The sequence below is a fragment of the Heliangelus exortis genome, chromosome Z (assembly GCF_036169615.1).
Source record: "Heliangelus exortis chromosome Z, bHelExo1.hap1, whole genome shotgun sequence".
In the NCBI taxonomy this organism is placed as follows: Eukaryota; Metazoa; Chordata; class Aves; order Apodiformes; family Trochilidae; genus Heliangelus; species Heliangelus exortis.
Window position 1 is genome coordinate 68,051,381 of NC_092454.1, and position 26,510 is coordinate 68,077,890.

The 26,510-nt window shown below is 36.1% G+C and overlaps 1 protein-coding gene across 1 annotated transcript in view; it reads right to left on the bottom strand.

The window, feature by feature from the left end:
• Window positions 1–321: 321 nt before the first annotated feature.
• EDIL3 (EGF like repeats and discoidin domains 3) overlaps window positions 322–26,510 on the bottom strand; it is a 227,626-nt gene continuing 201,437 nt past the window's right edge. The window contains exons 10-11 of the mRNA XM_071730704.1: window positions 14,689–14,844; window positions 322–4,218 (exon numbers count right to left, since the gene is read on the bottom strand). Of these exons, the coding sequence (XP_071586805.1) occupies window positions 4,069–4,218; window positions 14,689–14,844 (306 nt within the window). The 3' untranslated portion in view covers window positions 322–4,068. The remainder of the gene's footprint in view (window positions 4,219–14,688; window positions 14,845–26,510) is intronic.

Below are 26,510 nucleotides of genomic sequence, written 5' to 3' on the forward strand. Positions count from 1 at the left end.
TATCCCACAAAATTTGACTTAAAGGAAATGAAATTGTCAGTTTACATTTCTGGTGTTCCTTCAGAAAGGAGTAAGGTAGAAAAATACTTTTAGATTAATTGAAACTTTCGCTTTTTTATCTGAAAGAACAAAGGGAACACATTGAAGGGAGCACAGCACCACAGTTGATTTTGCCAGAAACAAACTTACCTACCACAAAGACCCCGTGAATGAATCCAGGAAAATGCCACATCATATCTCTACTGTGCATTTGCTGCCAGTGAGGCTGAGATAAGTCATAACTCCTTCAAGGTATTGAAATATAAATGCTTCAAAAATGACTTCATTTTTCAAAAGTTTTATTGTTAAGTTTGAAGACTAGACAAGGTCATACTGGTTTTACACCGTTCTACATGATTTTAGTATATACAAAACCATTTGAATATTACACAGCTTGAAAGGTTGCAAAGGTCATTGTGTCTGAGATACTTCTGTACTTACTGACACATCAGAAGCCAGCACTGAATATTATAGTTCATATTAGCTGTATAGCAAAGATACACTCACTTAGTACCCTTGGTCTTCAAGACTGACACCAATTTGTATGCAGCCATTCTAAAAGAGAAAGTCAACCTCAAAACCAGAGCCAGTCAACGTGATGAGCCCTTAACAGAACACAGACAAAACTCAGCCCCGTGCCAGTGATTGATTTCCTAGGCTATAAATGTAGCACATTACAGAGCTACAGAAGGTGAAGACTGCCTACAAATGCTTAACTGGTTCAGGGTGAAATTCAATTAGAACATTTTCAGTCTTGTACAGTGCTACTGGTACAATTAATACAGAAGTCAAGGATCATTTCAGAGTGTTTATATGTCCCCTTTTAAAGAGACAGAACCTGTCCTACACTTTTTTCTGGTTTGGGGGTAGCACTGTCTTTCACTGGGACAGCACAGTCTTGTTAATTTGTAAACTGTCCCTTGTGCCAGTCATGTTCTCCAAGACAGGTAATAGAATTAAAGGAAAAAAAATTTTTTTGACCATAATTTGATTCTCATCTGTTCTGTAAAATTGGGAGTACTCCACAGAAATCAGGATTTATTTCCTGCTTATTTGGCTTACAGTTATGGCAGGATTTGGTACTATGGATGCACAATGCTATTTAAGGAAAGCTTCACGGTAGCTAAGGAATAATCCATTAGAAAAATTGTCAGAATGGTGGTGGAAATTGTGAGGACATCACATTTATGATTCTTTGAAACGTTATCACAGAGTGGTATCACTATGTACGGAGCTTTCTTTGCAGGTTGACAACTGCTGGCAGATGAAAGCTGACACAGGACCAAAATACTCAATTCTAAATTAATACACAATAAAATGACTATGTTAATTATCATGACAGCACTATTTCTATATGCAAATAAGTGGATAAAAATTAAATTACTAAACCAAGGAAGATTAATTCAAACACAAAACTGAAATTGCAAAACATGAATAGCATGAAAAAAATCACTTAAGAACACAAACCACATATTTCAGAAGAGGGTTAAAAAACCCTGTAACTCTAGGGAGACTCATTTTCTGAAATTACCTTCTATTTTTTGGGTGCAGATGACTAGTGAAACAGCTACATGCTGTTCTTCATATCTGTAACTAATTTCAGGGTTAATTGTTCTTCCACAATAGCAAAATGGTTTTGGACCTCTTTAAATATTGTGTGTGCCCTAAAGATATTACTTTTTTTGTTCACCTCTTTGTTTTGTTTGTTTGGTTGTTTGTAGCAGCCAGGGTGCAAAACATGGGCAGTAGGTAATCTAGGAATACACTTGTCTCCTTTTTCTCTTCAGAAGTACCATCATGATTGACTTTCTCTTTCAAATTGCTCACTATGCTTGAAGACCAATCCATATATACATCATTAAGGAATGCTCTTAACACAGTTACAGACAATACAGTAACAGTCTAGTGGCTTTTGTTATGCAGCACAAAGTAAAAAATAAAGAACAAAGTTAGCAGTGTTGCACAGGACCTCAAAATTTCTTACACATACTTTTACCTTTACAAGACTCGTCTTTAGAAGTCTTTAAATGTCTAAGCCTTATAAAATAAATACTTGTATAAATACAATTTAAGGATTAAGTCATTTTATAGAGGCAGGGTGTTCTGTTTGTTAAAACGTGACAGTTTAAGTGACACTATCAGAAAACCGCCACCAATATATCCCCAATTCTTGTATGTAAAATTCCTGGCTGCTATTCTAGAGTCTTTCACAGTTCAATGGATACTATATTTTGTCTGTGGTGGAGAATGTGTGATTAAATGCAGGTTTTTGAAATCCAAACCATTTTGTTTCCAAAGTAAACTTTGCCCTTTGCAGACTGTGGGCCATCTAGCTGCTTTGCCTGAAGCAGTGCCCAAGTTCTTACTTGAGTGTTTCAGTGAGAATGTAAAAGTGACAAAAAAAAAAAAGGTCAGTATTGTTTGCTAAGACATGCAGCTGTATATCTATCTATCTATCTATCTATCTATCTATCTATCTATTGATTTACCTCTCTCCACATCAGCATGTTATGAACTTAAAAGAGTGACAGTAATGCCAAATGCTGTTATTTTAGGTTAACAGAAAAAAATGTCCCATTGCTCTTTGTCCCAGGATTTTTGTATACTTAGGTGCTACTCCAAAATAGTCATAGAGAACTTCATTCAAAGGAAACTTGGAGTACTCTACAATGGTTGGTATGGTTATCTCTATCATCAGGGGAAACTGAGGCACGGTGGAGAATGTTCTCCCTACTGCTGCACTTTTCCTCCTAAAACCTACTTTTAAACTGGGGTCTTCATTGGTTATTAAAAATGTTAACATTGAATGTATGAAGCATTTCTGTAGATGAAGCATGATAAAAGCAGCCTCCCTCATGGTTCACTGGCACATGTCTGAAAAGATGTATTTAGGAGTGGAGGGTGCCAAGGGGCCCCTCCTACGAGACTGTGTGCCTGCACGCCTGGGAGGAAGGCTGTGACCACCACCACAAGAAGAGCCTACCACAAGGGTTTTCTGTCAGTGAGGGAGCAATTTCTTCCATGTGTCTTTTAGCACCTGATTCCTTCACCCCATATTTACCTCCTCACAGAAATTAAGAAAGTTTCTGAAAGAAGTAATTGGGCGGGTGGCTCCATCTAGGACTGTGTCACGAAACGGGCTGAGGATTTCTGATGCAAGGTGTGCCTTTACCTGTGTGGGTGCTTAAAATGAGATGCCAAGAGTAATTGGTGTACTTTTTCAAGACTCCTTGAAAAAGCGCATCCCAAGCAGAATTAATAAACTGTGGCCATTTCATTAACTTCATAATATACTGATAGCAGATTTTGTTTCATATGAAAACAGGTCACCTCTTTCAAGGAAAGGAACATTCATGGCAATACCAAAGAGAAAAGATGGAGGTCATGTCTATAGCATGCAAACTATAGAAGTAAAGGGGGGTTAGTTAGGAAAACCCTTTAGGTGAATGGACTCTACTGTTCTGATGAAAGTGATGAAAGGTAGCTTGTAATATCACAGGTACTGTGTTTTACAGTACCATGGAGTATCTTCCAAAATATACGTCATAAATATTGACAGTGTTTGATAGGCACAATTACTATAATGCAGTCATCCCCAAGTAAACTTATTGCTAAAAGCTGCAGTATCACTTTTTGCAAGTAAGATGACAGTGTGATATATGAAGAACTTGTCAGCCCAATGTTTCTAAAGCTGCAAATGAGCTTTGTCATGCTATTTCTCTTCCCTTGTAAAAAGGATGCTGCTGGTTTTCCCTAACACGTCTCAACTAGCGTGAACAACTCAAAGGAAAACTAGAAAGATAATTCCACAGCAGAAGGGACAACACTAACAGCTTCCAAGGACAAAATTGGATTGGATCACTTAAAGGGCAGGCTTAGACCTCTTTGCAAAAGACAGTTAGCGGCCTACCACAAAATGAGCACTTGTTCATGAAAGTGAACATGTTCACTCAGCATACTACAGACTTTGCACAGTTTCTTCTACGGAGGGACGTTCAGCTACACGGGGGGAGGGGGGGGGGCTGCACCTCACTCCTCGGCTGTGCAACCCAGCAGCTCTGACCTCAGGGTGATCCTGCCATACCATGACCACGGCAGGATGCGGACGTGCCGGGCGTAGATCGGAGGGTCGATGACGTTCTTACGGTGTGTGTCGTTGTCAAAATTTCCCTGGAACACCTGGGGGGGGGAAGGGGAGAGAATTAAAGAGAAGAGTTAAGCCTGTGCGGTGGAAGGAATCCCTGCGGTATACCCCTGATGTCCCTGGGCACCTCTCTCATCTCCCTGCTGGACTTGGATCATCTGGGTACCTAACTGATGCTGCAAAGAGCACTGCCTTTGCTGAGACCTGAGGATTTCATGGAATGGCACAGACCTCAGAGCTGGGTGTGAGTGTGGCACGCTCAGCCCTGGTGCAGATTTAGGTTGTGATTAAAAGCTTTATCTGCTATTCCGCCTACACTCAGGGCCTTGCTCTACAAGTTACATAAAAATCATTAACATTTAAAAAATTCAGTGCCTTTTTACTTGGCATTTGTATCATGCCAAATTAATCCCAGGAGATCCTGTTATTGTTTCCAACAAAATAACATTAATAGTTAAAGTTAAGAAGAATTTTTATTGTGTCACATATGAACACAGCTTGACTGCAACTATATAAGCCCTTGTAAAGTTAGTGATTATCAAAGATGCTATTTTCTTCAGTCAAACAGAATTCACCATATGAATTCAGGGTATTGGTTTGTTATCAGGATAAGAATTCTTAGCATGGTACAGTGCCTGTTAGTATGCTATTTCCACTAGTTGATGTTATCTAATACATAACTGAGTTCCCAAACTTCACTCCATGTCTCTGAATATTTCCCTGGACCCACTGCTTAAATTCAAAGGCCGTGGCACCACTTTTTTTTCAAAACTATTTGATTATTCTTTTGGGGTATTTTTCAGTTTTGATGGAAAATGTTCACTCTCTTAAAATGTCAGACAATTCACTTCTTATTTGTAAAAACCATAATTGATAGCTTTTTGACTTTAAGTGATTGAGCTTCATTTGCATCATACAGAGGAGGAATATGGACCTCCTGAAGACAGTTATATGTCTGAATTTGTACAGAATGACAAGTTTCCCACAAGCTCTTAGGGAAAATGTCATAGGTTGAATCCAAAATGGCTGATCCGCTATTTTAGCCATCAAGCTCGTTCTTTCATGACATATTTACAAAACAATATATGAAAATCTCAACTTTTTTTCACTTTCACTATGCTGCATCTTTTCTTAGGGTTTCAAAAGCTTCTCTCAAAAGCTTCTCTCAAGTGCTTCCAATTTGGCATCTCAAACAAAACATGTATGCTCCAGAAGAGATGATCTTTCACAAGTGATAAATTTGCCTTCTCCTCTGGCATCTCACTAACACAGAGATGAGAGCATTAAAGCACCTAGGAGTTAAGATAGATGGATAAAATTGCAGACAGTCTGACCGTAGAACAAGAGTGTTGTGAGTGTAAGGAGAAAATGTATTTACCACAGGAAAAATGGTTTGTCACCCAAGAGCAGTACTGAATACATAAATCAGCTGGAGGGCGAGGACTAACAAGATTGCACCTGAACTGAGTTTCATTTGTGATAATATAGCATAAAGGCAGTAAGCTTATTATTACAGTTACAGAGTGGCAACCCTAATATACAATATTCAGCTAGGAAAGCTTAAAGGTAAATTTTTTTTCATTTGATTTCTTGCACATGCATGCAATATATCTGTTGATGTCTTTTACCAGTCTAGATGATAAGCCATGCAGAACTACAGACAATTCTTGCTGCAGAGCTACTGGAAAATTCCTTTACTCTCTGTTTTATTTCCCCTACTGGAGATGTATCTCAGAGATAACATTTAAATGAGGGCTTAGAACAAAAAACATTGTTGTTTACCAGAAGAACGTGTCTACAGCCCTGGTATTTATAACTGTGCATAGATGTGCAAAATAAATGGCAATATGTGATGCAAACCAAACAATCTGGTCATTTACTTACAGCAGGAAAACAATAATTAAATTTTCTTTCTAACTCATACATGATTTTATTAGCACTTGAATTCAAACTCATCTGTTTCATCAGTTAGTTTATGCAATTCTGAAATGCACATTCGAAGTTTCCCTCAAAATTTAAGATCTGGCTCCAAGAAATTAGCTGAACATGACAGATCAGAAAAGGAATTTCAGGGAAATAAACCTATTAGAAGGTGAGGGAATCTTTTTCAGCATCCACAAATGTGACCTGCATAAAATACAACATTTGAAGAGCAAATGTACTCTTTTTATTTTTTTTTTCCTGTGGATAAATCTTTTGTGGGAAAAATATATTCTTTATCATTCTTCATTTTACTTCAGCCTAAGTTCTCTAATGCAGTCAAGAAACTTGGAAAGAGCAGGGAGGAAAAGGGAAAAGAACTGTACATCTGACTTACTGGTAGAAAAAAGCTATTTCTCCAGTGAAATGTAATTTTATTTTAATTACCTGTTTCTTTGTGCCCAAACAAGCAATACTAGATGAGCCACACAAGCAATTAAAAGCCCTGGAAGAGCTGGTAGCCTTATACCATAAATGTTCACTCATCACATTTCTTTCTTAGAATTTGTTTTAGAATGTATGTTTGTATGTTTCACAATAAAACACCGCTGAAAGCAGATGCTGAGAGTGATAACGTGCAGCTCTGTGCCATTTTACAGATGGAAAAAAAAAAAAAAAAAGGTAAATCACAATAAAACCCAAGCTGATTAGTGGTAGCAGAATGTAAGTTTAACATGTTAGTCAGAGTCTAAGTTTAACATGTCAGTGCATAAAGCCTGTGTCTATCTTCATTTTGAGTTCCAGGTGGATACAGATCTGGTCCTGCCTTATCTCAAACAGCAAATACACACAGAAAAATGGCAAGATGGCCAGAAGCACAGAATATCCTTTTACAAATTATTAAATAGGCCAAATCTCTTCATCCTGAAAGGAGACACAATAGATGTCTATAAAATTGGTGGTATTTCAGTATTCCCTCACCAGACCCACGAGGGAACAAGAAATGAGACCAGGTTTGTCCTGAGACACCTAAAGGTCACTGTACAACACATATTTAAACCATGGCAGAATTTCCTCAGTTTTAAATATTGATAAAGATCAGGTAAACTGTTAGGGCCATAATCAGCAAGGGCTATAAAAATATAAACAGAAGAAATCCAGAGGCTGGGAGGGAGGGAGAGAAGCCCTATTTTTATTTCTCTAGTCAGCTGCTACAGGATATTCCTGTCCTTGGGCAGAGCTTCAGCCTCACCCAGCCCAGTAGTTCCCATATCACAAGGTGCTGGTGCTGCTCAAAGTGGATCAAAGCTCCTGCATCTTGTCAATCTTACTGTAGAATTTTTCTGATTTTATAGTGGATATATCTATTTATGTTGGTCTGCACATTTAGAAGGGGTAACTCACTGAGACATTCACCCATTCAGCTTCAGCAAGTTTACAAATACATACCTCACACACATATGTGTAGCTTCCCTGGAGCATAAATTTTTACAGCTACTATTAAAACAAAAAAGTAGAAAATGCATGCTGCTGCACCTTTAAGTATGCTAGCTTATTTTATGATCAGTTCATGCAGAAGAGAACAAAAAGCTGTCAAATATGTACTGATGTTCTCTGTAAAAAAGATTTCTGAAATATAAATTACCCTTGTTTACAATTGTGACCAACAAGCAATTTGGATGTCTTCCCTTCAAGTATTTGTTAAGATTTTGCAACAGAACCAAGCATTTTGGTATAAGCAGCAAATCCAAAGAACTGATGTGTATTTTAAAAAGAAAACTATACGATGATTTTGATAGATTTGTTTAGAAGAAATACCCAAAGAAGAATAGCTTGAGAAAAGAGAACTTTACTACAGGTCATGTTTACTCTGCTCCAAATGTAGAGCTGGCAATCAGGTTTTAGGGCATGTCGATTAACAGGTGGCTACAGTGGGAAAGATTGTTGTGCAGTGTCAATGGATACTGAATAAGGCTGAAAATTCTCTCCAGAGATTCTCTCTGGATCTCATGTCTTGCAGAAACTTATAATGCATGAAAAGTCTGCATCAGCCATAGCATTATTGGTTCCTTCTATTTATAATGGTGGCTAAAATGAGAGTTTAATATTCAGGCCTCAAGAATTTAATTTCATGGAGCAGTTAATTCTACTCATATTACAGATGGATTTTTAAATTTTATTTATTTTATTTTTTTTTTTTTTTAATAGCTAGACCTAGCTTCTGTTTGGAGTTTGCTCCAGTGTGGAACATCTCTATGTTTGGACAAATAAAGGGAGCACTGTTCATGTAAAATTTAAAAAAAAAAAAAAAAAAGCTCCATGAAAAGTAATTTTTTACACACATGCACTTATTTCGGAACATTAATTGAAGAATTCACAGATTTCAATAGAACATTTGCTTGCTTTGAATTTTTTTGTTCTTGGAGGAGCAACTCTTTTCACTGTTAAGAGTTACATAGAATACCACCTAGTGAAAAAATGTGAAAGATGTCTTGATTTGTCACCAGAAACAGAGCTGCTGTGTATAGATATACTTGATCTTGTGGAAGATGCTTTTCACTGTAAAAGACTGGGCAGGGTTTTTTTAGTAGACCTCTACACTGATGTAACCACATATGCATGTGTATACATGCACATGGTTTTGGTGTGACTAAAAGGAGAAAAAAGAAATTATTTTCAGTTGGTACACATGGAATGAATGAATAAGAATATATATTACACGACCTATATTATATCCTTAAGTTCTGAGTAATATTAGACATATAGAACATTTAAACTTGCAAAACACACTATTTTTTCCACTTGATTGATTTTCTGATGCTAGTAAAATGGGAATTTATTCCAGTTTACGTAGTTTATAAGTTCTTTCGGACAGAAGTTTCAAAGCCAAGTAAAAAGAGAAATATTTTGAAGATCAACTTCCCTCCATAAATGTTTACAGAAATTCAACATAGAGACTGTTAATATGAGCATGTTGTCTCCCTTGAGCTTTTTCTATGATATGAAGGAGAAGAATATGTGTGCTGGAGACACAACCTAGAACAAATTTATCTAGAATCTCATCTGACACAAATCATGTTAACACTACTAGAAGATTTTTAACATAACAAGATCTAACTTTTAATTCTTAAGTAAGTTTGTTTCTTCCATTGCATTCTTCCAGGTGCCATTGCATTTAACTAGGTATGCAAAATATGTAAGTTATAACTAGTTCATAACTTTGTGCACAAATCTAATGGCCATTTACATACTGTGCATTGCCTACCTGCAGTTAATTGCACTGCAGATAGTTACTAATGACTGACAGTGCTGCAGACTGCTGGGCTCCTTTATGGTACTTTTAAATGTTCTCAGTTAAAAAAAAAAACTTTAAAAATGCCATTTGACATTGCAGTTTGCCTTCAGTTATCTACAGTAAGCTGTGCAATTCATAAATCTCATGTGGAATGTGATTAAAAAGGAAAAAAAAGGTCAAATTTGGTTTGCAGGTCCTTAGCTTTGGAGGCATAGTGAGCTACTGACCTCTAGTTGAGAAAAATAAGATAGCTATTAACTCTGGTCCTTTTTCTAAAATACATTTTCTTCCTGCTTGCCAGCCTGCAATGTAATTTATTCTGCTTCTTGAAGACAACAGGAAGAGCTTTCATATTTTCCAAGCTACTACTTCAAGCTATTTAAAATTAATGAAAAAGGCTTCATTTTTAAAAGACATGGGTATTCCCTAGTACCTTTTCATCTGTATTCATAGAAGTTCAGCACAGATATGAACTCAAATAGCTGCTCAATAAAATACCACAAGCCAAACAGGAGCTGCAAGAGCCACTGTTCTTGGAAAAGCTTTTTCATTTGAAATGGTGCAAAGAGAGAAAACTGAACATGGTATTTCCTAATGTTTGGAAAAAACGCCACAACAAACCAAAAACTAAATGGTTATTCAATACTACTTTGTTGATTGGTCAAATATAAAGGCTGCACACAGTGCACTGGTGAATAGAAGATATCAGTATTTTTGTCCTTTGTAAAACAGTTTCACAAATGATGAAGAGGCAGAAGTGAATAGGTTCAGGAATTCACTGAGATCTGCTGATACTTAAGATGTAACTGCTGAACAAGGAGATGTTCAGCATCAGCCAGGATTAGGCTCTCAGCTCTTACTTCAATATGTTTTGAAGTCACAATATCAGCAAATCATTATTACCAGCCTACAAATATCTCCATAATTTCTATGTCTGAGGCATTCTTTTTATCTTTTGCTTTTCCAGAATGCAAAATGACATATTTGATTAGGACTTCAAAAATAGTTGTTTTTCTCTTATCCTGTCTCATATTCTCTCGAAGTTTTTGAAATCATTTTTCTCTTAAATTATTGGATGATTGAACAGGTACCACAGGATGAGTACAGCACAAGTAAGTCACGTGAAGAGGAAATAAAAGAAATTGTATATTCTCTCCTTCATAGAAGAAATCAAGATGTTCAGTTAATAAGTAGAATGAATGAGGGTAAACTATGAATAGTTTATTCTTGCTGCTGTTGATAGTTGTCAGTATCTATCTTTTATCTCTCCTCTGTCTCTCCAGGGGACAGAAGAAACATTTCATGATAGTTTCACTTTGATGTCAAAACATGGTTTCTTCTACATTCCCATATTTTGGGCTCTATCTTGTATCTTAAGCTAAGGGAATTGTTGTGGATTCTGTGAAAGATATTAGCATCAGACAGGACCGATGATGCTATTTCTTTTCTGCTCCCTGTGGAAGAGACACAGCACTGCTTTTTTTTTTTTTTTTTTTTTTTTTTCCTTTTGTGGGTGGGGCTTTATAAATTTTTCACTTATATTTTTGTTCCACTGCACACATACTAGACTGCAGGCAGTATTAACTGGTGCTGCACACATCCAGTGGGCAAATGCCATCAGAGTCCTGAAACTGAAAGCTTCTACAAGGTGATATTCCCTGCCTATGGCCTAATGCAATTTATGTGTTCTCAGAAATAAATAGATGTTGGAAATAGATTTGCTTGTTAGAAGTGTAGATGTAGCAAAGTTTTGGCCTTTTTGAATAGGGCATCAAAATTCAAATTCACAATTCAATTTGCTGGAACTAGGGAAATGCACAGTGGTGAAATTTAGTGATGATGAGTATCAAGTTATACCTTAGTAAATCATAACCAATGTCACAGCTACAATATGGACAATGGTGGAGCAGGTGGTAGTTCTGTGCTAAAGACTGCAACACTAAAACAGGCTTGGCAAACTACATGTAAGGAAGAGCTGATACAAACAGAAAGATTTAAGGCTGAGAAAACAGGACAGACTGAAAGAATTGAGATTATTTTTCCCCAAGAATAAGCTGAGAAAAAAACACGTAAGAAATAAGTTGACATGGTTTAACAGAAAAAAACTGTCTGAAAAGGGAAGACAAAATCAGATTTTTGTGTCCTCTAGGACAGGTGGCTGTACTGCTGGGATGGGGACAGGAACCATTCCTACCTTTAATGATATTTAAACACCAGTATAGAATGTTTATATAGTAGAATTTTTATCACTGGCTTTTTCTACAAACTTAAATAATGATCTGATGGACAATGGCACTGTATACAAGGTGAACCACAGATGAATGAAGTGATCAGAAAATGAAATGTTTTCACTTACTCTTAGTGAGGAAGGAAGGAAGGCAGGCAGGCACTTGGCACTTTGAGGTTGTTGAGTCCTATTTTCTGCTAAGAAGACCTCAGAGGGGATGGAAGAAGAGTCCTCCCTCTTATAAAGTTTTGAAAAATTCACTGAATGACTGGAATGTCAGACTCTGCCTTTAGACAGAGTGAAGATACTTTGGATTAATATTTCTATATCAAAGACTGAGATCTAGACTTGTATCAAGTGGTCTTGTTTATTTCATGCAAATTTAAATTCAGAAGTTATAACTTCTGATTTCCAGCTAATTGCATTTGATCACACTCTGCTTTTAGTTGCTCTTGATTTGTTAAAGAAGCATAATAAGATGCATCAATTTTATTCTTAGGGATGAAAACTAATACAGAATAGGAGATGTTTTAATAAGACAATGATTAAGAGGTTTTCATTGTTCCTAATGGACTATGCATTTAACAACGCTGAAAATGCTGACGATGAGGAAAGCAAAAAGAATTTAATTGCCTTGGCAAATGTTACAAACAAATGTGGATTGGATCAGTGCTGCTAAGTGAGAGTGTGCATTTTCTTTTAGATTTTCTTGCAACTGTTACTGTGTTTCTCAATGGAGACTAAGAATTGTTGAATTACAGAATGGTTTTGGTTGGAAGGGACCTTGAGGATCACCTGGTTCCAATCCCCCTGGATGGGCACAGGCAACTCGCACTAGACCAGGTTGCTCCAGTTTCCATCCAACCTGACCCTGAACACTTCCAGGGATGGGAGAGACACAACTTCCCAGACCAAGCTGAGCCAATGTGTCACCACCCTCAGAATAAAGAATTTCTTCCTAATATCTAATCTAAATCTCCCCTCATTAATCTTAAAGCCATTACCCCATGTTCTATCACTCCATGCCCATGTAGAAAGTCCCTCCCCACCTTTTCTGTACCCCCTTCAGGTATTGGAAGGCCTCTGTAAGGGCTCCCTGGAGCCTTCTCCAGGCTCAACAACTGCAACTCCTCAACCTCTCTTCATAAGAGAGGTGCTTCAACCTTCTGATCATCTTCGTGGCCTACTCTGGACTTGCTCCAGGTCCTTCTTGTGTTAGGGGCTCATGAGAGGAGAGGGGAGAATTCCATCCCTTGACCCTCTGGCCATGTTTCTTTTCTGGGATGCAAGTGCACATTGCTTCTCATCAACCAGCACCCCTAAGTCCTTCTCCTCAGGACTTTTCTCAATCCATTCTATACCCAACTTGTATTTGTGCTGAATGCATGTTCATGCCCTTTTCCAGTAATACAGATGAAACATCTTGATAATAGTAGTTTGGCTTGGAGAAGACATTCCTTTCACAGATATTTTGCTTCTGTTTTTAAATGCCAAGGATTCAAAATGGGATGTGTACAGAGTACTGAAGTGACTATCTGTCATTTATATTGAATGCATTTATGGTATGTCTACAAAAGGTGAGTTGTTTGCTTCCAATTTTTATCTGACAACCAATTATACTAGACACATCCATAATCATTGGTGTCAGGACCTGCTCAGTTGAATGGCTAAAACAACTGATTTTATTTTCACTTTCTAAAATCCTTTAGAATTTGATGTGGAATAACGTCAGTGCAGGATATGAGCACAATATCTGCCATCTGTCTTGAAAGAGTGGGACTTTACACTGCCACCTCTAGATAATAATCTTATAAATGTAACATATCTGTAATGGTCACATACATACACCTGTGCACATATTTAATCCAGTAATTTAGAAAATGTTCCCTTAGTAAATGAGTGTACGTTTGTGATCAGTTAAATGATCAATCATTTAAAATCAGGCACACTTAGGAGATGGAGTTGCCTAACCCCTCATCAACACATCTACCTATACTTACACAACACAGATAAAAAGCTTTCTGTTTATTTCAAATAAATTTATTTAATTGATCTATATGAAGGATAATAATTTTTACTGAAGAATTTTTGGTTTATTCTAAGGCAAATAAATACAAGTGGAACATTTATCACCCTGAATACACATACTAAAACTCTAAATTTGAGATACCCATTATGAGATGCATCAAGCATCTGGCATTCTTATTAATTTATCTTTTGCTTCAATCAGACATAATCTCACTAAGGTTTTTAATAAATAATTCACATTTTGTCAGCTTGCTTAACGATTCTCTTAAGCAATGCATATGCTGCATTCTTTTTCTTAACAGATGATATTATGAATTCAGGTATTTGCAGTAAAAAAGTATTACACAGTTTAAATGCAATTATAATGAAAAATATTCTAAATAATAAGAGAAAAGTTAGATAGCTACAGTTAAATTAATCATCAAGCCTACACTATCCATGTGCCTTTCACTAAACATTTGCAGAGAAAGCTCTGAAACATTTTATGTTTTGTATTCATTTAATAGTGTAAAAAAAAATAATCTTTCCATTTGGTATTTGAAATTCTAGTGATTAATGTCCAGGAAAAAACAAACAAACAAAAAAACCACAAACCATTCCAAAATGGCTAGGTAATAAAGTACGCTAAAGATGTGCTTTGCAGAAAATTACATAAAATAGTGCATACTTGTCAAAATACACAATGACACACTGGTTTTGAATATACAAATAAACTGCTATTTATATACCTTCTCCTCTAGAGTTAAAGGAAGAAATAATTTCAATAAATGGAGAACTGTAAAGTTTTATGTCCCATATTTAATAACGTTAAATCAGGTGCATTGCACTGATAGTTATGATATTACTACACTCTGAATGTCACTGTGTTATATGACTCTTTTTTATTCACCTTGACTTTTATCTATGCAATCCTATGCATATGGAACCCTATAAAGCAGACAGCAGACAATGATCTACAGGCTTCCAGCACTGGTGTTATTACAGATGTAGGCCCCTGTAAATGCGACTAAAATATAAATTTACTCCTTGCTTTACCTTATCCTTCTTTTGTTTTTCATCTTGGTATATGATCCAGTGTTCCCCATCATTACTGTAGGCAAGCTTGTAGGACCCCACAAACTGGACATGGCCAAAATCTTTAGCTCCTTGGGTAATTATGCCAGTGATTTTTGTTGGGACAAGCAGGTCAACCTAGACAAAACAAAACAGAAATTAAGCATAACAGAGGAGAATGTAATTAGAACAGTTTCTGTTTACAGTCTAACTTGACACTAGACTGAAGTGAAATGGCACAGCAGTCACACAGAGTTTGCAGACAGCTCTTGGGCATATGACCAAACCCAAGAGGTGGCTTTGCTCTGGTTGGCAACCTTGCCCACCATCAACAGTAATTTTCCTTCTCCAAGCTCTGAGTCAATATACTTTTGTGTTCTTTTACTTATTGTTTATAAGTCCTAATGACACATGATCTGATACCATTGACCATTCTGGTCATATGTGGTCCTGACAAAACATCAGCCTCTGCTGCAAATAATCCATAGTGGGAAAGTGTTCCCATGTGCTCTTATTAATAAGAACACAAAGTGCCAGAGGCTGATGTCACAAGTGCCTTCTATTTCCTTTGCAAGTAGCAGAGTCTGTGCTTTACTAAGTCTTTTAAAATATTTGCTATCATACTTCTTTTCCAGCTGAACTTTTCTTCACTCTTTAAGGCTTCATTTCTTTTCCTGCCTATGAAGCTCTGAAGTTTTTATTCCTTGAATTTTTTCAAGTCCTTTATTTTATAATCTTAGCACAATACCTTTAAAAATGCAAGGCAGGAATCTTAGAGCCTAATAAAATGTGAGCTTTCAGGCAGCTTTCATATGGGTCAGCATATCTCTGATCAGTTCTTTTGAACCAGAACCCAACACTGAATATAACAGATTCGGGCCAGATGACTTGGATTAAAATGCTCAAGGAGCAGAATACAATAACAAAAGTAAATTGACCTAGTAACATATTCTTATAGGAATAATGGAGGATTTGAATTCCCTATAAAAATTGACATTTTCTTAAATGTGAGGTAAAATCAAGGCTTCATTCTGTGTCCCCCAGCAATACAGACAGACAATAAAAAAAAAAAAAAAAAAAAGAAAAGAAAAAAAAAAAAAAAGAGAAAAAGGCAGATTTAAACAATAAATGGCTGTGAAGCAGTTGGCATTTTTAATATTGTCAGTTAAATCAGGCAAGAGATACTAATAGTAAAAATATTATAGTAAAATGAGAGGAGTGCTTAACTCCACGAAAAGATGACTGATATTATTTTTGCAGCAAAACTTTAAAAAGAGAAGGTGAAGAGATAAAGAATTTCTGGTGGATCAAGTGCTGAAGATTGAACTTTGTGATCTTAGGAAGCTGAGGGCCCCCGAGCATACTAGATTTTGAGTAGAATGTGAAGCCAGGCAGAAATAAAAAAATGATATAATACACAAGAAATCAATTATGAGAAGAGAAGGAAAAATAAACTATCATAAGAACTCAGCTAGCCCAAGCTCATGTCATTAAAAGATGGATACTACTGTTTGGGCTCAACAAAGAAAACACAAAAAATATTTGAGGGCACATTTATAAGAAAAGGGACACCCCTGCACCAGCATTTGAAGATAGGCAGCAAAACCTTTTAAGAAAAGGAATAACTTAAAAGCCTCAGTATTGAGATACTATTACATTAGGTGGAAAATGGCATTGTCTGAAGAAGGTCCAAGAGTTTTATTTCTACCAGAATGAATTAAGTTGTTTCCATCTGATAGCAGCAACGTTGCTCAGAGGGACACCTCAGAATGTGAGAAAAGCATCCTTGGGAAGAAAAAATTTTTTATCTTCTCTGTGTTCAAGGGAGAGAAAGAGGGACTCATCGACCACCACGCTGAGCAGGAGTCTGCTTTGGATGCTCTCATAGAATGCTTGAAGGGACTTTGTTTTTCTGTAAGGACCACATAGGGGTTTGCTTCCATAGAAGCATGGTATGCTTCCATAGCCTAAGTGGTCCTCTGGGAAATCCACACTGTTAATTAGTATAAGTCTTTCATGAACTAATAAACACCAAGACTCCAGAGAATAGCCTGTTTTACAAAAAGGCTGATCCAGTAAGGAATAAGTAGTTGGTCCACAGTTCCAGGCAGCATTTGAACTAAAAATTTCAGAGTCAACTTTCAATACCCTTTATAAATAATTGTAACATTAATATTTTCCAAGTGCAAACTTATTTTAGCTGAGAATGCTTCTTATACTGAAAGCTAATGTCTCTCCTGTTAACTTGAAAAATGTCTCCATTAAAAAAAGTTGTTTATTTATAAAATGTTGAAAGTAATCTAAAAGGATTTCACAAATATTTAACATGGCCAAGACAGTCAGTATTTCTCATTGAAATTCAAGACAGGGAGAAAAAATTCTCATTAAGATTCAGGGGATTTCATAGGTAAAATCAAAATAAATCTTTATCATCACACAGATCCCGTGTTAATAAAAATGTTCTGCTAACATTTTTTTGTGCTTATAGGACATATCCACTGGCCTTGTATTCTTGTTCAGAAAAAAGATGTGCAAAGATGAAGGGTAATTTGGCATATGTCCTGTCCTTTTCTGAAGGACTTATACAGTAGAATTTGTGTGCATGTTTGTGTATGTGTTGTATTTTAAAAATGAAGCAATGAATAAACAGATTCTGTTATAGGTTTTGACAGTAATGACAATATAGATGATATGTTTTGCTGGAGATGGAAGAAAAGAATAAAAACACATAGCACCATCATTTCCTTCTCAAATTCCAGTATCTTATTTACTTATTTATTCATAAGCTGATGAGATGCTTTCAGGCTATAAAGACTGATATTAGCCAGTATTAAACAAATACAGTTTTTACTATGTTGTTTTATTGTCTTCTGCAAAGGGTTACTACCCTTACTTTTCATTCTTCGTATTGAAAGTGTTTTAGAGCAGAAATATGAGAAGAATTTACCCAATATTTTAGGCAAAACATCTGCATTAAATAGCCTAAGTGCAAGCCATAAATTCCTGTCAGGCTGCAGAACACATTTATTCAGATAGTGCAGATAGCAAGTAACAGACAATGAAACAAATTAGCAGGGAGAGAAGTTGGATTAACACTCAGCCACTATATACACTTCAAAGCTGAATGTGATTATCAGGATCAGAATGTGACTTTGGCTTTTTCAGTGCAGCAGAATTTAGAAAGAAGCAGAGGTAATTAGTCTGTGGCTGATACGATTATTAACTAGTTACAAGAAGAACCACGGTTTACAGTTTAATGTACATTTCTACAAGCAGTTGATCAAAAAGCAGTTTAACATCTTGTGTTGGAAAAGAACCCTCTTGGGCTATAGCTACTCCCTTTGCACAGATCTGTTTCCCACCTTTCTTCAGATGTTAAAGATGATTCTATGTGATCTGGAGGAGAATTAATTAAAAAAAAAAAAAAAAAAAAAGCTCAAAGATAAATCCACCTGAATAGGAAAAAAATTTAATGAACCCTACATGGACACACACCATTGATTGTGTGTCAGTGTGCAGTTAAATGTGGATAAACTAGTACTTGTACTGTAAATAGTTCTTTTTGATCAGAACAGTCATATGTATGCACTGTCCTTGCTCTGAGTTATCTGAAGCTCATAAATCTCAGTTTTCAGCGTCTGACTATGCAAATATGCTCCTCATTCCTATTGTCACCTTTGAACCCAAACTCATTGAGAACTGCAACTTATAGGTGCAGAGACCTTCTACCTGGCAACATTCAGGAAGATAAGAATGTCAAATTTGACAACTGGGACAGCTGCCCATAGACCAGTTTGGATCTGCAAGCACTACAACTGTATTTACATGAAATTGAAAACAGCTATACTGCCTCTGGACCCAAGGTAGTCCTCATGGACTAATCTGTCATTAACTTATATATATGTACTTAATAACAATGGTTTTATATGTATTATGGGAAAAAGAACCCTGGATTGCTATAGAATTTCCTCAGCATTTTATTAAAATTCATGTAAATCTGATATGCATGATCAACTGCATAGCCATTTTAAAGGTAGCACCTATTTCTAACAGAGAAACTTTTTATTCCCACACTTTACTAAACCATGACTAATCTCTTTTTATTGCTATCTCTAACTTAAAATGTAAAAAAAAAAGGAAAAAAAGAAAAAAGCAGCACATATTAGCCCTAGGATCTGAATTTTCATAAGCACCAAAGGGAGCTGCTATTCATATCCTACAGGAACTCAAGGCAGCTGAAGTTCCACGGTCATATCAGTTCACTGGTAAATCCTGCCTGCAGCACACACAAGATAATATTGTTTTCATACTGATCCTGCAACTGGAATGACTTCAATGAGTTTTGGTAACTCCCACAACTTATCAGGGAGTATTCATGTTCTCAGGGGAAATGGCAGTACATGGTATGTCCATGCCTAAGCTTAGTCTAATGTAAGAGAAAATTTAGTATTTCAAAACTATAACAACAGTGATGATCACACATATAAAACCTTCCTCCTAAAACTGGCTATTTTACATCTGTGTATGGGAGTATTTTTACTGTAAGTGTGAGGACTTGAGTAGAGATGACACAGTTGATTGCACTGGTCACCAGCAGTCAAGAACACATCAATAAACCAGCAATATTCTCTCTATTTGCTATGGAATATTCAAAGCTTATCAGTCTATCATCTCTTGATGGTGCTAAGAGATTTAAAAAATAGTCCAGTAAATTATCAGAGATCAGGCAGGCTTAGACATCTTAAGTGCATTAGTATACTTGAAGAGTTAATAAAATCTGTAATGCCTTTCAGTCTTAGATCAATCATTTGGCATTCTTGTGGGAAAGCCAAGGATAAAGCAATATTTTGTCATAATTAAAAAAAAAAAAATTATGATTGTGAGTAGTTCACGATGCAACTCTGATGGTGTATTGTGCTATCTTTGTGTCAAGGACTCCAGATGAACATTACTGCAAGCAGTGACTGTGCAGTGCAATTTGCTGATCCCAGCACCTAGTTAGGGCTGGAAATAGATATGGAAATAAGCAAAAAAACTCTGATTTACATTCAGTTCTTTACATAATGTACATGCCTCTCAAAGCAAAAATTGCATAAAACTTGCTGATAATTAGAAGTAGCTTCCAGGAGTGTAATTTCTGGAAGATAAAATTTAAAGGCGTTATTCCTGCACTAACAATAATGATGCTGATAACTTCTAATATAAAACGTTTGACTATTACTAAAAGTGAAAATAACACACAGAAAAGAAGTATTACCATTGTAAAATATATATATATATATATGTGAAAAATATAGACCATTTCAATTTCTGCTTGCCTTTCTTCTCATCCATGAGTTAGATTCATCCACAAATGCCAGGCCGGCATGCTCCACTCCCTTTAGATTGAAAGGAGTGCTAGAAAGGAGTATGGTTACTTCTCTTTATTTTACTAAAACATACGTCAAAAGCTGATTAGCAAATTTATCAGCATGGTTTCCTGCATGCCCATGCTGCGAGCTCCGTTCCAGTGTGGATCCCCTGGTTTTCTGATTAAAAGACCATTGCAGGGATTCTCAGATGCTGGAGTGGGTAAAACAGCAGCAAAATACTGGTAAACAGAGACAGGAGAAAACTTGTAAGCAGGTTGCAAGAAAGATTGTAAGCAGGGGAAATGTGGTCTATTTAACTGTGAATTTCAGACTGACACTTGATAACCAGAACTGTGAAAAGGGACGAAGTTAACATTTCATATCAGCACTCCAGGACAGTGTCAGCTCCTGAACTGCAGTCAGGAGAAAGAGAAATATCTCAGATTTCACTTATGTTAGGTTTTCAGTGCATCACAGGTTTCAAACTTAAATCAAAGGATGGTGATGCAATGCCTGGGAAAGCATAACCCTTCCATATAAATGAATTACTGCAGCTTCTGCCTGGTTTTCAGCTGGGAAGATGATGTGACACCTTTTATCGGAGGGCTGATAAATATCTTTGTAAAAGTGTTGGGATCATAAATGGACTCACCTTTGCATGAGCAGCTCATTTTATTTTTAAAATGAAAAATAATGGTGGTAATATGGAAGTTCATTATTCACCTGGCCACTTTTTCTCAGGCGATTAATTATGTTGCAAGTATTTTGTGCAGTACATAAAAGTGTCCTGATAATCTATGAGTATCTGGGCTATAGATCAACAAGTAAACTGAAGATATGCTTTCACATAAGATACAGCAAAGTGACTAATTAATAAAACCACTGAACTGTTAAAATACTAAGAAAAACCTGCCTCAAAGCAAAGTTAAATCTCCATGGAAGACAAGTGGAATTTAGGCTGAAATTTCCTCTTTGTATTTAAAAGCTCTGTTTTCATAGGAAATGCAGCCAAGACAGCATCATTCAGCCATTCTTTTTAAGAACTGCTTTACCCATCTGTCAGCCAGGATTATTATTCATAACCTGTTTCATACAAATATGCTGCTGTAGCTGTAAACTAGAAATGTCAAAAATGTGCTACTAGACTTTGAAAAAATAAGCTTATTTGTTCTTTTCCCCTCCTTTTTTTATTATTTATTATTATTATTATTATTTTTGTTTCCCCCCCCTGAAATGATAGGACAGGCTTTTGTTTCCACCATTAGCAGCCAGCAGAAATAAGCAAAACTGGTGCACTACAGTGTGTGAGATGGCTTTGGCCTTTTTAGAGAAAGAAGTGTTTTTCCAGGTTTACAGAAGAAATCAAGTTTATTTTTCATTTCACACTAAATGTTTTGGCACTTCTAAAGGCAATAATCTTGTAATGTACTGGTTTGAATACAATTAAAAGGTCTATTAATCTTCATTCTTCAGGACATAAGAACGATTATCTGTTATTAGTCAAAAGGACACCCTAGAGGCCCTATTACAGAGTTCTGTAAATAGACCTCTGGTCAAAATAAGACTAGGCTACTGGCAGGACATATCCAACCCTGGGACTCAATTTTGCCTTTGATCTGACACAGATGCATTTTCTTGGCTTCCAAAACACCCTGTAACGCTTATCAGCTCCCTGCACCTACTGCGGAGTTTGCGGAAACCACAAGGCATGACTGATTTTAGGGATTAAGGCTTTGCTAAAGTTGTTGACCAGGCCTGGAGTCATGGAGGAAAATATTTTCCTGCTCCCCCCAAAGTTTAAGAAATAAATAAACAATTCAGTTCGTGCTGTCAGAAATGGAATTTAAAAAAAAAAAAAAAATTAAAAAAATTTAAAAAGCAGCACCATATTTGGCTTGAAGAACTAAGACTTTGCTTCCAGCCAAATGAAATAGGAATTTCTCTAAGCTTTCTCCTAATGATAGAATTGCACAGAAATCTGAAAGAAAAAATAAAAACAAAATGGAAAAAAAAACCAGAGAAAAGCAGAATAATGAAATATCATGCTGTCACAGCCTTCTTGTTCTGGTTAGTTTTCCTTTCACTTTATTGCAGTACCTTTGCTTCCATGCTAGATGTCTCTACAGAAGGCTGATGGAAGAGGACAAGCTGTGCTGGTGCAAACCAAGGGCCCAACATTGGGCTTCCAAATGTAGATACAAAAAAAATATATATATATATGTATATATATATATTATATGTTGGCCTATTACATCTGCAGTCTCCATTAGTTTCATGTCAGAACATTTCTCGAGCCTTATGTGTTTTGTCTATTTAGTAATTCCTTTTGAACCTCTTCCTGTAAGAACTGGATGTGTTCATACTGAGTCTCCCCTTGCACTCAAATCAACTTTTCCCAGTCACAAAAAAATGTGGTGGAGTTTCTCTGTCCTGTCATCCATTGTGTATAACAGCTTTCTAAAACCTGACTCCCACTGTTGATGTCTTGTAGTCCTTGTCACACACACTTCCCTAACCCACGAACAACAGGCAGTAGCTTATCCATTTTATGGGCAGCACACAGGAAAAATGGGGGCTGCAAAAAGCATGAAATTCCTAAATCCTCAGTTTGTAGAGGTATGGTATGGACTGGTATGGTTTTGACTACTATTGCTACAGTAAACTCAATGCTAGCTCTTAATGTGAATATCTTTCCTTTTATTTGTATAGGCCTGCCACTTGCAAATCTCATGTGATACCACTTGATTCTTCTATTGTGAAAAATACTGAATATTGTGTTCCCAGACCACTTTCTCCATACTCGTCTCTGATTTTTTTTGTTATACTACAAAATAAGAATTAAGAAGATTGGTCTCAAAGTTAAAAAAACAACAACTCAGAACTCAAAACCAAACTCATAAAAGTCTGTCAAGTACTTTATACAACTGAGTTACAAATAATTTACAGGAAAGTAAGGACAACGAATCCTGAACTGAACAGGAAAGATTACTTTAGTATGATAGAGGTGTGTGACTAAGAGTTTGAAGTGCATGACACTGTTTACTCCCATTGTCCTGTGTATCACAGCAAAAATACACAGAAATAAATCCCAGTATTTACTTTGACTTCACCACTTTCTGGATCAGATTTCTGATACTTATTTTTGAAATATCACACCATTGATTCTTAAATCCTACTCAAAGAGTGAAGATCAGCATGCTGCTATCCACATCTGAACATACACTAGCTGTCTTCTGCTTCAAGTAGATATTGTTTATCTTGGATATTAGTGTTTCTGTAAAGGAAAATTTTATCTTACTGTAATGGGTTAGTTAATGGCAGTTCCTGAGCTGTAAAAATCCTCTCAAATAGCTCCTACAGTCTATTGTGGGCAATGTGGTCCTAAAGTTGGTGTAATAAATTAATATAACAAAATTACAGAACTGCCTTCCTCTGTTTTATCCCCACTACATAATCATTAAAATCAAAAGCTGCTCAGTGAAGAGAGCTGTACTTTATAAACAATGCCTTTTTTGTCTTTCTTTTTACCTAATTTCCCCTTAATCTGGAAAATTAAGAAGGGATAAAATGCAAAGTGACAGATGATAAAATTGTTCAGAGAGCTCCTCATACAGAGTCTCTCTTTCCCAGTTCTAAAGACCACATTGCCTAAATGGCTGAAGTGCAATGCTCAAATGAGATTTACAGTTCTCTGTAAAACTGAGGAACAGATTAAATCTGAAAAATTAATTTTAATGTTTTCATTTATTTTCTTGTGTGTTAAATTTTAATTTGCTACTATCTTCCAGTGCAACAAATAAAATCTAATTCCCAGAATTCAGTTCTTGTTTCAGTCAAAATGAAATGAAAAGGCTCACACAGTGTGGGAGGAAGGCAATGTAAATTGATTAGCTACAATTTCCACCTTCTGGGTGAACCTCCATAATAGATGACAGGCATTTTAGAAGTCACAATTAGATGATACTCAACAAGACATTTATTTCCAGTTGAACTGTTTTTTCCCAGAATGCTATTATTCCATTTGAAATTTGACCTAAAACTATGACACTGCATTCTTTGCTACTTTCTTCTCTTGTCCTTCCTGGATACCTTGCCCCTCTTGCCTAACATTTTATGACATTTTATTACAAGAGTGGAATGCAATTAGAAAATTTGAGAAATTACAGTAAAAAAAGGAGAAAGATTGCACTCTCCATATATACATCTGCAGAGATATAAAGTAACTCAAATATGAAATTTTTTTTCAAAAATTCATTCATTCTCTTGTGGTTTATTTATGATGTATAGTTTAAATGGAAAATTATATTAGAATTGAAAAAATACATTTTCTGTAGAGTCAGAGTGCCTTAGCAACACAAAATTACAGAGCATATGATGGGGAATAAAGAAAATAAAGGGAACTATGTTAAAAATCTCTAATAATAACCCTCAAATAACTCTTAAGTTCTTCTAAAAAGGAGATGTAATTTTTAATATCAAAAGACTCTAGGACTATGAATTATTGCCATGAACCTTGGAAAACAACACTTTTAAGCTCCTCTCAAATAAAAACAACCCCTCTGATGTATTTTGGAATACAAAGCAAATCCTACTGTAGTCCTGCAATTTATATCCATGCACATTTGAAGGAGGTAAAAAGAATAAATAGTTTGGTGGCACATGCTGAGAAAAATGGTCAGCCACTAATAACTAAACTGGCACCTTTTTAAAAGCACTTCTGAGGGTTTTTTTTGAGTGAAGCAGTCCTCTCAGTGGAGACAGCTCTGCAGGCAGGAAACAGGCAAGCTTGTCTAAGGAGCCAAATTAATCTATCATTTGTTCATTAGTCACCAGGCATCAATCTACTGATGGCCAAGCTATCATTCCCATTTCCTCATTTGGATTTGGCCCATGTTCTCCTAATGTACAATTCATTCTTGGGATGCCCACAAGCTTTAAATGAGGTTCATCACCCCATTCATTGTGCTTGTATTAGCCTGCAAGATATGCTTATATGTAGAAGAAAATCATGGTACTTCCAGAGATCCTGTTGAAGTGGATGAAGAACATTCATAGGCTCAATGAGAGACACTGAAAATAACTCAGGTTTCTTCCATGTTGGACTTGTCTGTTGTTTGCAGATGTGAGACTGCTGTGCTCTGAGGCCTTTCTTGAGTTTGGAGGCATCTGTACTTTGCCACTTTGATTTGTCACCGTGTTTTATAGTCACAACATAGCAATGCAAATTAGCTAATTAGACAATAAGCCACCTTCTAAAAATCTCTTACTTATTCTTTGGCTCTGCAAAACAGCATCAGCTGAAGCTGTCGTGCACTTCAAAAAAAGAAAGTCTTGGCTATTCCTCCAAAGGGCTACTGAGGTTTCAGATAGTTCAGGATGCTCAGTATCATGTAGGAAAACATAGAACTGAACAAGAGTATTTGTATATCTGGTATTTAGCAGCAGTGCCTGAGTTCAATGTAACTGAAGTATAAATAAGACAAACTGAGAAACATTCCAAAGTAAAACAAATAAAAATAAATTCAGATAAAGGTATACACAGTGAGGGTCTGTTCCTATAAATATAGGAGCTAAATACTATAAATACTCTATCATGCCTTTGTAGTATTTCTGATGTTGCCAGGGGGAGATCATGAACCAAATGCAGTAAAGCCTTTAAAAATCATCCTTAGAGTTTTCTTCTTCTTCTTAGCTGAAAATAGTGTTCATCTGTTATATTCCTCATTACCTCTTAAAAAAGATGACCCATTAAGATCAGCCTGAATGTTTTTACTTTTACCATTAGAAATAACAGCTGTGTTTTTTAAAAAGGTGTTTCCTATTTACCAGCTATATATAGAATTAACTTCTAATTGTGAAAATATTCTTCTGCTTAATTATACAACAAAGAAAGGCTTGGTTGAAATAGGATTTATATATCTTGTGTTTAATTAAACAAGAAGCTCCTAAAGAGATCACTCCAACAATAAAAACAATTAAGACTTGGCTATGTATAGGATATAATTAGGCAGAATTCTCCTTGTAATCCCAAGGACTGACTTTTAAAGCATGCATTCCTTTAAAACAACCTATTATCTGTGTTACTGTAGAGAAAACTACCAAATATAAGTATAAGCACTGCCAACTCAGATATTATCTCAGCGCCATCTTGATGTCAAAGATGATTAAAAAACATGGCTTCATTGTGAGAAAAATTGCCTCTATTTCTCTCTCTATACCTGTTAAACCTCAGCTCCTGTGAGTAGCTCTACACAAGCCCAAAATCCATGAGAAAATTCTGACAGGAGGCTGTTCTTACACTCTATATTACAAGTACCAAGGTGCTCTTGAACAAGGCCCAGATAATTGAAGAAACATTTAGTTGCAGTATTTTTATGTCTATTGTGATTTCCCTTTTAAATTCTCCTCCTTTCCTTCTCACCTTTTCTACTCAGATTTTTCTCTTATGTCATG